At 50.5% G+C, this 14565-nt stretch overlaps 1 protein-coding gene across 1 annotated transcript in view; it reads right to left on the bottom strand.

Annotated features, from left to right (window-relative positions):
• Window positions 1-14565, bottom strand: part of DUS2 (dihydrouridine synthase 2) — a gene marked incomplete at its 5' end in the record, with an annotated part of 471998 nt that overhangs the window by 21023 nt on the left and 436410 nt on the right. Inside the window, one exon of the mRNA XM_086950567.1 lies at window positions 7807-7880. Coding sequence (XP_086806693.1) covers window positions 7807-7880 — 74 coding nt within the window. The remainder of the gene's footprint in view (window positions 1-7806; window positions 7881-14565) is intronic.

Below are 14565 nucleotides of genomic sequence, written 5' to 3'. Positions count from 1 at the left end.
CAGACGGTGGAGCCTCTCCTCCTCTCTCGAGGGGTGCGGAGGCGGAAAGAAGGTGGGCAATGTGATGGACTGCCCAATGTGGAAGGCCGTGACCACCTTAGGCAAGAAGGAGGGCCTAGTCCTCAAAACAACCTTGTCCGGATGGACTGAAAGGAAAGGAGGTTTACAAGAGAGAGCCTGGAGCTCACTCACTCTCCTGGCAGAGGTGATGGCAACCAGGAAGGCAGTCTTCAAAGATAGAAGGCGAAGAGGACAGTTGTGAAGTGGCTCAAAGGGAGCACACATCAGAAATGTTAGAACCAGGTTCAAGTCCCACTGAGGCATCACGAAGGGAACAGGAGGAAAGGTATGAGTGATGCCCTTCAGGAATCGGTTAACAATAGGGGACTTGAATAAAGAAGGTTGGTCAGGCATCCTCAGAAAGGCTGAAAGAGCCGAAAGATAGCCCTTGACAGTGCCCAGAGCAGAGCCCTGCTGGGCAAGAGAAAGAAGGAAGAGAAGAACCTCAGAGAGAGGGGCATTGAGGGGATCCACAGCCTTTGCTGTGCACCATGCCACAAATCTGTTCCACCTGCAGGCGTATACCGTCTTTGTGGAGGGACGCCTGGCTGCCAGAATGATGTTGCAAACTTCAGGAGGCAAGTCAAATGGCCTCAACTGTCGCCGCTCAATCTCCAAGCATGGAGGTGGAGACTGGACAGGTTCGGGTGGAGGACCGTCCCCTGCTGCTGCGACAGAAGGTCCTCCTGAAGAGGCAGACGAACCGGGGGATCGACTGATATACTGAGTAGCTCGGGATACCAGTACCTTCGTGCCCAGTCCGGAGCCACAAGGATGACTTGTGCCCGGTCGCGCTTGATCTTCTTCAGCACTCTGGGCAGAAGAGGTATAGGCGGAAAGGCGTACAACAGACCGCAGCTCCACTCGTGCCGAAAAGCGTCTCCGAGCGAGTGCCGCCTTGGAAATTCCAACACGCAGAACTGATGACATTGCGCGTTCTCTTCGGTGGCAAATAGATCTAACCAAGGCTCTCCCCATCGCAGAAAGAGGCCTTGCGCCACGTCCGAGTTCAGACGCCATTCGTGATCCATCGAGCACCGACGGCTGAGTTCGTCAGCCCTGGCGTTCAGAGAACCTACCAGGTGTTGAACCACCAGAGTCACGCCCTGATGTTCCAGCCATTGCCAGAGACGCAGAGCCTCCTGGCAAAGGGTCCACGACCCCACTCCGCCCTGTTTGTTGCAGTACCACATGGCGGTGGTGTTGTCCGTGAACACCTGCACTGCACTCCCTCAGACAGACGGGAGGAATGCCTTCAGTGCCAGACGAATCGCCCGCAGCTCCAACAGATTGATATGGAGCCGGGACTCCGCCGGAGACCAGAGTCCTCTGATCTCGCCTCTCCCAAGTGGCCTCCCCAGCCCTGGAGGGACGCGTCCGTCACAACTACGTGCTCCGGTTGGGGAAGGGAGAGGATTCTGCCGTTGACCCAATCGCGGTCCGTGAGCCACCACTGCAGCTGTCTCGCAGTGCCCTTCGAGATCAGGACATGGTCGGACAGGTTGCCCCGGTGCTGGGCCCACTGAAACTTCAGGTCCCACTGCAGAGCCCGCATCCGCCACCATGCGTAATGCACCAGAAGGATGCAAGAGGCCATCAGCCCCAGAAGCCGCAGCGTCAACCTGACCGAAACCCGGGATAACGGCCCGAAGATCGGAATCAGAGCCTGTATATCGCGAACCCGCTGTTCGGGCGGGTAAACCCGAAACTGCGCCGAGTCGAGAACCGCTCCGATGAAAAGGAGCTTCTGAGAGGGGCACAGGTGTGACTTCGGCACATTGATGGAAAATCCCAGCAGGTGCAGGAGATCCGCCGTAGTCTGGAGGTGGTTGACGACTGCCTGGGGCGAGCCCGCCTTCAACAACCAGTCGTCTAGGTAGGGGAAGACTGAGACCCCTAACCTGCGCAGATGAGCTGCGACCACCGCCATCACCTTCGTGAACCCCCGTGGGGCGTTGGTAAGGCCGAAGGGGAGCACCGTAAACTGAAAGTGCTCGAGGCCTACCGTGAACCGCAGGTAACGCCGGTGGGCCAGCAGGACGGGGTTGTGGAAATATGCGTCCTGCAAGTCCAACGCTACCATCCAGTCTCCTGGGTCTAGGGCAGCCAAGACCTGAGCCAGAGTCAGCATTTTGAACTTCTCCTTCCGGAGGAAGCCGTTGACGTTCCTCAGATCCAAGATAGGGCGTAGGCCCCCTTTGCCCTTCTTGGGTACCAGGAAGTAGTGGGAGTAGCAACCACGTCCTACTTCTGGCCCAGGAACGCGCTCGATGGCCCCCTTGGCCAGGAGGGCCGAAACTTCCTCCTGCAGGAGCCGCAAGTGATCCCCCGATACGCGGTGGTGTTGCGGTGGCATGGCTTGAGGGGTCGCCTCAAAGGGGAGGGAGTAGCCCCTTCGGACGATCTGCAGCACCCACCTGTCCGAAGTGACTGTGCGCCAGTAAGAGAGGTGATGGCGAACCCTCCCTCCCACTGGCGTCACATGGGCCGAAAAGCACGGACTAGGAGGGTTTAGAGGCGGATGCTGCGGGGGCAGGTGTGGACTGGCTCCGCTTGTTTCCCCGACCGCCTCCACGGCGGTTTCCATGGCCGCCGCCGCGCTGGACGACAGTTTGCGGCGAGTGGCTGGCGGCACGTGTGGGGGCGCCCCTTCCTTGGCCACGAAAGGAGCGAAAGGCACCCATTTGCTGGCACGGGGCCGAGAGGCCCAAGGACTTGGCCGTAGCCCTGGAGTCCTTAAAGCACTCAAGCGCGTGGTCTGCCTTGTCGCCAAAGAGGCGACGGCCATCAAATGGCATGTCCATGAGTGTATTTTGGACGTCTGCCGAGAAGTTGGCGGATCTCAGCCAGGCGTGGCGTCGTATCGCCACCGTCGTAGCCATCGCTCTGCCCAGCGAGTCAGTAGTATCCAGTCCGCACCTGATTGAATACTTTGCTGCGTCCCGGCCCTCCACTAGGGCTTGGCCGAGTTTGGCCCGTACCTCCAACGGACACTCTGGCAGCACTTCCGCCACCGTTTCCCACAGAGAGTGGGTGTAACGGCCCAAGAGGCATGCGGTGTTGGAAGACCGCAGTCCCAAGCTAAGGGACGAGAATACCTTCTTGCCATAGGCCTCGTACCTCTTGGATTCCCGATCGGGGGGAGCCGTCGGGAATGCGGTCTGGGAGTTAGAGGCCTGGATGACCAGACTCTCGGGGGTGGGGTGGGTGGACAGGAAACATGGGTCGCCCGGGGCCGGGCGGTGGCGTCTGGCCACGTTCCTATCTACAGGCGAGCCTGTAGCAGGCCTGGACCAAGTGCCCAAAAGAACGTCCGTCAAGGCCTCATTAAACGGCAGCAGAGGCTCAATGGAGCATGACTGCGGCTTAAGGACCTCAGTGAGGAGGTTAGTCCTCACGGCCGCGACGGGGAGCTCAAGGCCCAAGGCCTTAGCAGCCCTCGTCAACACCACACCATAAGTAGCACCCTCCTCCGAAGCCACGGTAGGAGGAGAGACAAATCCAGTGTCTGGAGAGGTGTCCAGGCCACTGGCCTCCCCAAGGTCTCCTGTCCAGTCCATGTTAGACTGACACTCCCTGGTCAGAGGGTCCTCAGACCCCTCCCAATTCTCCTCATCCCCCATCTCCTGAGATTCAGGGTCGTAAGTGAACGGGGTCGGTTCATAGAGGCTAAACTCCCCCAACGGCGTCGAGATCGACGCCGATAGGCGTCGTCCCGACTTCGGAACCGATTGAGAGGAGGCATCGGGGACGGCGTCGTCCGCGCCGTCCCCGATGCCTCCTCTCAATCGGTTCCGAAGTCTGGACGACGCCTATCGGCGTCGTTCTCGACGCCGTTGGGGGAGTTTAGCCTCTATGAACCGACCCCGTTCACTTACGACCCTGAATCTCAGGAGATGGGGGATGAGGAGAATTGGGAGGGGTCTGAGGACCCTCTGACCAGGGAGTGTCAGTCTAACATGGACTGGACAGGAGACCTTGGGGAGGCCAGTGGCCTGGACACCTCTCCAGACACTGGATTTGTCTCTCCTCCTACCGTGGCTTCGGAGGAGGGTGCTACTTATGGTGTGGTGTTGACGAGGGCTGCTAAGGCCTCGGGCCTTGAGCTCCCCGTCGCGGCCGTGAGGACTAACCTCCTCACTGAGGTCCTTAACGGACTAGGAGGGTTTAGAGGCGGATGCTGCGGGGGCAGGTGTGGACTGGCTCCGCTTGTTTCCCCGACCGCCTCCTCCGAAGCCACGGTAGGAGGAGAGACAAATCCAGTGTCTGGAGAGGTGTCCAGGCCACTGGCCTCCCCAAGGTCTCCTGTCCAATCCATGTTAGACTGAACTCCCTGGTCAGAGGGTCCTCAGACCCCTCCCAATTCTCCTCATCCCCCATCTCCTGAGATTCAGGGTCGTAAGTGAACGGGGTCGATTCATAGAGGCTAAAGTCCCCCAACGGCGTCGAGAACGACGCCGATAGGCGTCGTCCCGACTTCGGAACCGATTGAGAGGAGGCATCGGGGACGGCGCCGCCCGAGGACGACGCCGGAGGGGACACCACACGGACCGACGCCGGGGGGGTCGTAAGGTCTACCGGTGACGATCCAACGCCCGAGGAGGGTCCAGCGGCGCCCTGCGGCGCCAGGCCCGAAGGCGCCGACGACGCCGGGGCCGCTGTACCCTGCGGCACCGGGCCCGAGGGCACCGGCGGTGTCGGGATCGTGGAGCCCCGCGGCGCCGGGCCCGAAGGCGCCGGCGGCGTCGAGGCCGAAGCACCCGACGGCGTTGGGGTCGTAGCCCCCGACCCACTAGGGCCCCCAGACGGGTTCACTGGGCCCGAAGGCGCCGCGGAACCCGTCGGAGGAGAAAGGGACCTCATGGCCATGAGGAAACGCTCGATCTCCTCCGGCGTCGCGTTCCAACCAGGGACCGGGGGGTATGGGGCCGAACGCGGCGCCCGCGACTCCCGAGGAGCCGCGTGGGCGGTGTCACCCGAACCCCCGGCCGCATCGCGCGAGCGTCGGGCGGAGTCAGAAGAGCGATGATGTCTCTTCGACTTCTTATGCTTCTTACCGGACGACTTGGACCCGGAGGAGTGGCGCCGACTCCCGGAGCTGTGACGGCTCCGTCTCCGCGACCTGTCCCTCGACCTCCTGTGGGACCGGGACCTCACATGGCGCGGGCCGACTTGCGGATTTTAAGTCGCCTGCGGGACCGCTCCCGCCTGGCCTTCCTCGAAAGGGCCCGACAGTCGGAGCAGGCCTCGTCGTCATGGTCGACGCCCAAACACATCAGGCACAAGCGGTGGGGATCCGTGACCGACATGGTACGGTCGCACTCGTCGCAATGCTTGAAGCCGGGCATCCCTAACGGCACCGTCGGAGTCGTAAAGACTTCGAAATGGATCAAAAAGACCACAAAGTTTAGTCAAAAAGTGACTAGGGAACTGCTCTTTCCAGATCTGCGCTGGCTGGCGCGGAAAAAAGAAGAACTGACGTCAGCACGCGGAGGCGGCGTCTAAGTACTCCGACGATGTCATCACGGCGCCCACGACGCCGACGACGGACGCGGAGCCGCAGACGACGCCTACCGACGCGCAAGGGTACTGCTACGCAAAACTTTCCGGATCCAGTCTGACGCCTGGGGATATTCTAAGGTAAGGAATCTATCACTAACGTGTCTCTTTCAGATGCCTCTTTATATGAGTGGTATGGCTAAGGTCAGGATAAAGGTAGATTTTAGTTCTATGCAAGGCCAAATCAGACCTCTTGGCAAATGCTCTAGATATTACCTTAAATTGTTCAGAGTTGCAACCACCACCCGGAGTGACTATATCAAAGTGCTAGGAGTATGAGGACCCAAACATATTTCTCGACTACTAGACAATGGCTGTACCTTTACATATTGGCACAAAATAATGCATACACAACAACGTTTCACAATTGGCATTCTGGACTTGCACATGCATATTTTAAGCATATTCCCACATGACTTTGCATGGCATCACTTGTACTAGGATTGGATTAATAACATGACTTGCTGGTCTTGTCACTCTACTAATAAAGACCAAAGCTATTCACACACAGTTCGAGGTGCTGTTTTACTTCACATGTACAGAGGCTGACTGTGCTGCCTCTCTTAACTACTCACTTTCATGTCTACCTAATACATGTGTGGTAAATAAATTAATTACCCTGTCAGAATTTCTATACATTAATAAGGATCATACATATAATGAGAGGCAGAGTCCGTGGTGTCCGATTCAGAAGGGCTTTAATTCAGTAACTCGAGTTAAGGGAGAATCGGGTTCCATCACCACTAGGGATCAGGAAGGATCGTCATCTGAACTTTATTCACAGAGTGCATTATTTATAGTTAAAACATACATTAACTTACATAGCGAAGGCGGAGCGCTCCAGGCGGAGCAAGTGAAAGAGAGAGATAAGAGCACATGGGCGTGAAAAAGGGCGTGTAAGAAGGCGTACACGTGGGTGTTCACTTGATGAGTCATAGGTGTGTCATAGGTGGGTGGATACATGGAGGGGGTCTGCAGGGTCAGCAGGAACCTTTACCCTACTTGTGTGCGCAAACTTGGTCATGACGTAGAATTGACGTGTAACTGGGGGAAGCTGGGGGGAGCTGACTTTCGTGCTAGTAGAGGAGTCTTGGATGTCAGGACGACCTGCACTTCTGGTATTATCTGATATCTTGAGTTTGGAGGATGTATTATCTGACTTAAAGGTCGCTCGAGCAAAGGCTGCTCATCACTAAATGCTAGTGTGTGCATATATTTCTTTGTGCATTGCGTGGGGCCATGGGCCTTCTATGGATTCGGGTGCTGTAAATCACTTGGATGGAGACAGAAAGGCTAGGCCCTATCTTCTGCAGGCGGAATATGTTTACCCCTTTCATTAAGCAGGAATGTGTTTCTGTGGAGCAGAGCAGATAACTGTAGGCAAAATACTGTCTTGGCAGGCCGAGCTGGGCACCTCTCGGCTGAGCAGGAAGTATGTGAGAGGTCAGGGATACATAGCTAAACTGCAGCTTTCAGAGTGTCAGGAGGCTTGGAGCCTGAATTCGGGTCCTGGCTCGGCTGAGCCACAAACACGAGTTCATCTCGACTTTTAAACGTGTACCATGTAAATGCATTGGCAACATAGGCCTCAGTGCAGAATTAACGTTTCTTTCATGGAGGGCCTGGTAACTGACATGCTAACATTGGACGGAAATGCAGAGGCATTATTATTACAGGCATGAGAAGGGAATTGCATGATGACATGGACATACATGGGGTATATGTACATACATAGGGTGCATGTGGGGGACACATTGGCCACGTAAAATTTCTATTTCCTCACATGTCTCCTAATGAGTTTCTAGATTTACCCTTGTTTCTCCAAACATAAGAACACAGTTGTCTTGTCTCTCTGGTGTGGACCTACTGCTATAAAATATTAGAGCCCACGGTTAAAACATGCAACTTAAAAACATTTTGCGTCCTTAAACTTTTTTTGTTGCCTAGCCAAAGCCCTTGTCAGCACTTTGACCTAAGCAATTTGTCAAAGTGTAGTTTACCTGATCGCTACTTCAACTTTGCTCATGCAGATATATAAGTCCATGCATTTTAGCAGAAAAAAGAAATTACTTGCTAGACACTTGCTTGCACGTTTGTCAGGCAATCCAATTGAGTAACACACGCTCAAGCTTTTGCTGTAGTGAGCACAAGCATAGTCGTGCTGTTGTTGCACAGAAATTCACATACCATATTGTGGATTTGTATTTTTTCTCAGCTACGGTCACTGTTGAATTGAAACATCTATTCTGTGGCCTTTCAACCTAGAAAAAAGACGCGGAGTGTTATTAGCGCACTTTACATGGAACATGAGTTATAAAATACAGCAAAAATGTTCAACTATGAGCAACACAAACACGAGGAAGCATGGGAATATTATTATTAGAGCTATTGAAACCTATTTCTGATGAGTTGAATGTTTCCTCCCAACCACACAACAGTGTCTGGAGTTTAAAAGAGGTGTGAGAGAGACAAATGACTTTTGAGAACATTTCTGAAAGAGTCAAGGCCTTTCAGAGTTCTTTGATTTTGGGGAGAGAGTGCCCCAGCATGGTAGCCATGCCGGAAAAAGAGTTTTCAATGGCAAAGCCTACTTTGAATGTTGGTGTCTCATGAAGGTGAGAGTCCCCCCTCATTTAACTTTGTGATTCTTCAGAAGAAAGTAACAAATTGGACAGGTCTGGGGGGTTCTTCAGGTGAATGGCTAGGAAGGTCATCCAAAATACTTCAAATGTCAGCCTTGCGTCTAAGGGTAACCAATGAAGATCTTTTGGTATTGGTGTTATGTGGTTAAATTTTCCCTTTGAAAATACCAATTTAGCTGTGGAGTGAAGTACTGCTTTTAGTGGTGGAATGGTTGCTTGAGGTGTTCCTGCAAGCATGGTGTTATTTTAGTCAAGCCGAGAGATCACTAGTCTACTATCTGCTGGTTTCAGTTGTTGTTGAGTGAGGTAGATCTTAAACTTGTGTGGGAGTACCAGAGGAACTTTGCTCATATTGTTAACACATGAGGAGAGGGATAAGCAGCTTTCTAGAAAGAAGTCTCACAGATTTACTTCAGGTGACAGGTTTATAGAGAAACCGTTGAACTTCAGTTCAGCCAGTACCAACGGCTCAAATTTGCAATGATATATTGGAGATACCAGGAGAATACGGACTTTTGCAGATTTTACTTCAGCACATTTTGAGACACCCAGTGTTGTATTTTTATGAAATAGGATCATAGTTTTTGGAAATGTTCTGCAGATGATGCCTTTATGTACAGCTGCATAATAAATTCTGACTATTGATCCATCTTTACTTTAGAATTAACCAGAGATAAGCTGATTAGTTCCACAAATAGGTTAAAACGTGTTAGAACACGAAAAAAATGTTTGGAGCATCCCATACGATAAAGGATGCTCCAGATATGCTCTACTATTGGGTTTTGAGCAGTGATGATGTGAACAAGTTTAGCCACCTGATTTCTGAAGCACATTCTGTATTCCAGTCCACTTAGCAGCCTGTTGGGGTTAACTCAACTTGCTACAGTGAGTCCAGTATACAAATGTTATGTTATGTTAGCCCGTATTTGTTAAAGCGCACGGCTACTCCATGGAGTGTCCCGGCGCAAAGTCTCAAAAACCCGACAACCCATATCCACACACGCCATCCTTGGAGTCACATGTTTATCAATCTGGAGCACAATAGTATCTGATGCCCTGGTACGACACTGGTAAACAACTAAGTTTCAACACTCCATCCATCATTTTATTTTGTGATGCAGCTATGTGTGCCCTAAGTGGCTTAGGGTATGTCCAGACATGGGTCCAGTGCTCACTGCACCACTGGATTGAGGAACAGGGTCTAGACTGATTTGCATATGGCTGGGCCCAAAATGGGGTGGCATGGTAAGCAAAAGAATGATAGATTAAACCCAGGTCATTGTAACTGGCGGGGAAATGTTTGCATTGTTCAGCATTTCGTCCATCATTTGATCCTTTTGCTCATGATGGTAAATGGGCAGACTAGGAGGGTTTGGGGGCTGTGGCTGCAGGGGGGAAGGGGGGGGGGGGGGTGCACTGACCTGACCGCTGGCCACCCAACCCATAGGGTCGGTAGGAACCGGAGCCACGCAGAGGCTGGAAAGCTTGTGCTCGGCGGTGGCTGGGCAAGGAAGAGCGTGGCTGTATGCCCCTTCTGTAGCCATGAAAGGAGTGTAAGGCGGATTTAGGGTGTCGAGGGGCCATAGAAATGCCCAATGATCTGGCTGTAGCCCTGCTGTCCTTAAACCGCTCCAGTGCTGAATCTGCCTGGTCTCCGAAGAGACAGGAGTCATCAAAGAGTATTTCCATGAGTGATGTTTAGACATCCCCAGAAAAGCCAGTAGACCTCAACCAGGGCCACTATCGACAAGGCTCCGCTGCCTAGTAAGCCAGTGGTGTCTAGTCCACAGAGAAAGGTGAGCTTAGCTGCATCTGTCCCGATGGCAAAAGCCTTTTTGCCTAAGTTCTCCAGCCTCTTGGATTCCCGATCTGGCAGGGTGGTTGGGAATGCACCAGGATTTACGTGGGATGTGGAGGCCTGGACCACCAAGTTCTCCAGAGTGGGGTGTTGGGTGAGAAAGTTTGAGTCCTTTGGAGCGGGGCAGTGGAGGCGGGAAATCGTCCTGTTCACAGAAGCCCCTGTCCTGGACTTGGACCAAGTCCCAAGCAGGAAATCAGTAAGTGCCTCATTGAAAGGGAGAATTAGTTTTGAGGGGCACACTCCTTGCTGAAGCACTTCCCTTAAGACATAAGTCTTGCTTGCTACCCGGTGCAAATTAAGGTCCAGGACCTAAGCAGCCCTCTGCACCATAATTGCAAATGATGTTCCCATAACCGTATTAATGGTAGGGGGAGAAAGCATGCCAGTATCTGGAGAAGTGTCCAAGCCACTGGCTTCACCCAGATGCTCACTCAGTCCATTTGTTTTTCATAGGGCTGTTATCTTCAGGGTACAGTGACCCCTCACTTCCTCCCAAAGTTCTAGCCCATAAGAATATGACTCATGCTCTGGCCTGGAAGGCATGGCTCCAGTCGACACCAGCTTTGGATGATGCCCCCCTGGCTCTGTGTTGGAGTCAGGGATGAGAATAGGGATTGCGCCGCCGGTGTGCGCTGCTGGCACCAGGAGCCTTGAGATTGGCATTGGGGAAGTTCGAGAAGGCATGATTGGCACCAATAGGATTCATCAGTGGATCCTTGGGGCCCGACTGGTGCCAGGCTGGAGTTGCCGGCTTGGATCAAGTAGGGGCCCCTCCTGAACCTGTGTGGAATGCATGGCCTCATAAAATTCTCTCAATTGGGTGGTGGTCACTCCCGCTCCTGGAGAGGCGCAGGCCTCGAGTGGCGATAGACACTCATCTCATCGGCCGTCAAATGAGGAGAAGTCGAAGCACACTTTTAATCCTTCTTCTTCTGTGGGACTTGGACTTACCCATGTGGCACGACGACTTGGAGTGCAAGGACTACCTCGGGTTCGGCGACCGCTCCCAGAACCCTCCTCTAGACCGGGGCCTCGATTATCGCTGTGTCGCACGTCAAGCTGCCATAAGCTTGAGGCATTGCTCCAACAAGGCCTTCGGGTTCATGATGGGGCAGTCGGGCAGGCCTTAGGGTCGTGGTCCTGCACACAACACCCGAGTCATACAAAGTGCGGGTCTGTTACCAACATCTGGCGGTGACAGGCGCTGAGGACTTAAAGCTGGCCTTCCTAGGTAACATAACTAACACACCAGGAGGTAAAACTCAAAAAGACTTCAACAAAACATCAAAAAAGTGAGCCAAAAATGACTAAGTGGTAGCTCTTCATGGATCTGCGCTGGCTTGGGCGGCAGAAAAGAACTGACATTAATGCACCTGGGTGCCGCCTATAAAGGCACTGTGAACGGCACTTCCAGTGTGGACGACCCCAAGCACAGGCAAACACCACCACCTACCGGCGCACGGGATACTGCTCATGAACAATTTCCAGGTCCAGTATGACGCCTGGGGATAATTCTAAGATAAGGAATCTGTGGCTAAAGGTCTCTATCGGATAGCTGTAAGTAAGTAAGTAAAACATTTGTAGAGTGCAACTAATGCCAAGACATCTTGGCGCTGAGCTGTAATGCGTTGTGATAACTCTTGCAGAATGAGCATCAGTATCATTGGAAAACTGCTGAATTATTAAAAAAAGAAGCTGTAAAAATGACTGAGCAATAAAACAACATTCAAAATGTATGGCAAGGGACAGCATTAAGGGTAAAATTAAAGGAATATTGGTCAAAGTAGGTTCCCTGCCTAATGCAGAAACAAAATTTGAAAATACACTATTGCATATATTTCAAATATTGAGCACTGAATTACTGTGGACAGTCAAATACTTATGTTGTTTCTCCAGGCAACTGGCATACATTTATAAGTAAGAACTGTTGCATTTTGCTGGGAAACTGGATGAACCCATTAGGAAATTGATCAATTAACTCTTGACTTTGAAAGCTTTATTCGAATTGTAAAAACAAATTCATAAAAGCATACAAATAAAAATCACATTTATGAAAGACAAGTCTAATACAGCTTAAATTACTATGTATTGTATATGAGGTTAAAAAGACACAAAAAGTCTGTTAAAAACTTTAAAAAATAAATAAAAAGCATGATAAAAATACGACTAACAAGTATAGTGATTCATTTTAGGTTGTGAGGATTTCAGCTAGTGGGGACGTACGAGTACATAAATTCCGGTTTACATCGTTTTTCTAAACCTCACGATTTCTCTCAAGGAAGAGGATACAATACCAATGGCGCACTGATTGTCTAGGGATCTTAATTTGTCATATGCCCCTCTACAAGACCTCAAGGCCCATGATACAAGCAGAGGTTTCAGCAATTTCTTCTAGGATGGCTATAAAAAGTGCAAAAAAGATCAATTAACTCAATGTATGAGGTATTCTCCTACCTCCTTTACTTAACAGAACTAAGAATACCTCATTTGAAATTATGTTGACTATTAGATAGGAGGACCCAAACCATTCCAAACTAGTTGGGAAGGCTTCAGACACCACAGCCTACCCCTCAAGAAGGTTGCGGTGATCCATGGTGGCAAAAGCACGCAAGAAACCCTGCAGAACCAAAAGTGTGGTGTGGCGCTGTTAAACTGAGACTAGTACCTCATTCAAAAGGCCTGGCAGGGCTGTCCTCATGCAATACATTTACTTGGAAATTGGTTTATAGATTCGGAGGAGGGGTGGCAAAAAAGCTGTATGAAAATAAGTTACTTACCTGTAACTGTAGTTCTTCAGTATTGGTATCTTTCATAGATTCTAATGCTTGAATCATTTCCCGTCGTTGAAGTGGGAGTCCCACGGTACCATAATAATGCAGTTTATATCATTATCATAGTCTAATATGGCAATGAACAATCAATTTAATAGCCTGTTTATGTCCTTTTTAAAAAGGGACCACATTTTGGCCAATCAGGGGATAAGAACCTGTAGAACACTCCCAAGAGAGGCTAATTCCCTCAGATTTTCAAGCACAAGTGGGAATAAAATAATCCCAAGCTATAAGGGGAGCCTCTCAGGGGAGGAGGGTGAGTTGTATGGAATTGTAATAAAATGTATGTAGCGCTTAATACCCCTGACAAGGCATCAAAGCGCTTTTTCGACAAATAGCACGCTACTCCGGAATCCAAAAAGGATTAGTGGTGAATCAGTATAGGGAAATATTAAATTAATTTGAGTGGTGGACATGCTAGTCTGTTATTTTGATTGAAAAGGATAGTGGAGGGATAGAAGAGAGAAGGGTTTGCATTTCTATAGCGCTTGCTACTCCTGATGAGGTGTCAAATCGCTTTTCGGCAGGTAGCACGCTACTACGGTACCCAAATCGGATTAGCTGAAAATGAGTGTAGGGAAATATGAAATTAATTTGAGTGGTGGGCATGTTAGTCTGTTATATGGATTGAAAAGGATAGTGAAGGGAAGGATTTAGAATTGTTTTTTTTGGGAGCTCACAGCAGTTGGAGGAGGTTCGGGATGAGTAAAGGAGGGTGGGGGAGTCAAAGGTAAGGGTTTAGAAAGGCTAGATTTGGAGATCTTAATAGTAACAGAGGTATGAGATGATACAAGTAGGGGTAGAGGAAGGGAAGAGTCTAGAAAGGGTTATTTGGGGGATTGTAGTAGTAGAATGGGATTTGGGATGAGTAGGAGAGTGGAGTTAACCCCTTCCGTGCTCATGACGAGCTGAGCTCGTCATGAGGCACGGTGCTAGTGTGCTCATGACGAGCTGAGCTTGTCATGACCACACCCGTTAATATTGGACCCCAGCACAGGAGAAAAATAGGTCTAGCAGCGATGTGGTTAAATGATATATTGAGAGAGTTTTGGAGTGAGAAATAGGTGAGATCTAGAAAGGGTTATTTTGGGGGTCACACTAGTAGAATGGGCTTTGGGGTGAGTGGAGGTAGAGGATATATTGAGAGAGGCATAGGGTGAGAAATAGGGTAATAGAATGAGGTTTGAGATGAGTCAGAGAGTGGAGGTAGAGGATATATTGAGAGAGGTATGGGGTGAGAAATAGGGTAGTGAATTGGACAGAGTAGTAGAATGATGTTTGAGATGATTCAGAGTGGAAGTAGAGGCTAAATTGCGAGAGGTAAAGGGGGAGATATAGGGTAGTGCATTGGAGACACTGAATTGGAAGCAAAGTAATAAATATAAAGATACATGAGTCCATGGAAGGTATATATGTACAAGGAAGGTAATATATGTAGATTTAAGTTGTACTTAATAAACTCACTTTCAAGTGTTGCTGTATTTAAAGATCAATTTATTTGCTTTTTATTATTTTTGTTTCGTAATTCCATAGTTAAACATAGAATATGACCATAAGTGATATGTACAATTGTTAAGCAGAACTAACGAATATATATATATATTGAAAAACA

Source organism: Lissotriton vulgaris, unplaced genomic scaffold (genome assembly GCF_964263255.1).
Source record: "Lissotriton vulgaris unplaced genomic scaffold, aLisVul1.2 SCAFFOLD_886, whole genome shotgun sequence".
NCBI lineage: Eukaryota > Metazoa > Chordata > Amphibia > Caudata > Salamandridae > Lissotriton > Lissotriton vulgaris.
The sequence above is the reverse complement of the archived record's forward strand: the minus strand, read 5'-3'. Positions and strand labels throughout refer to the sequence as shown.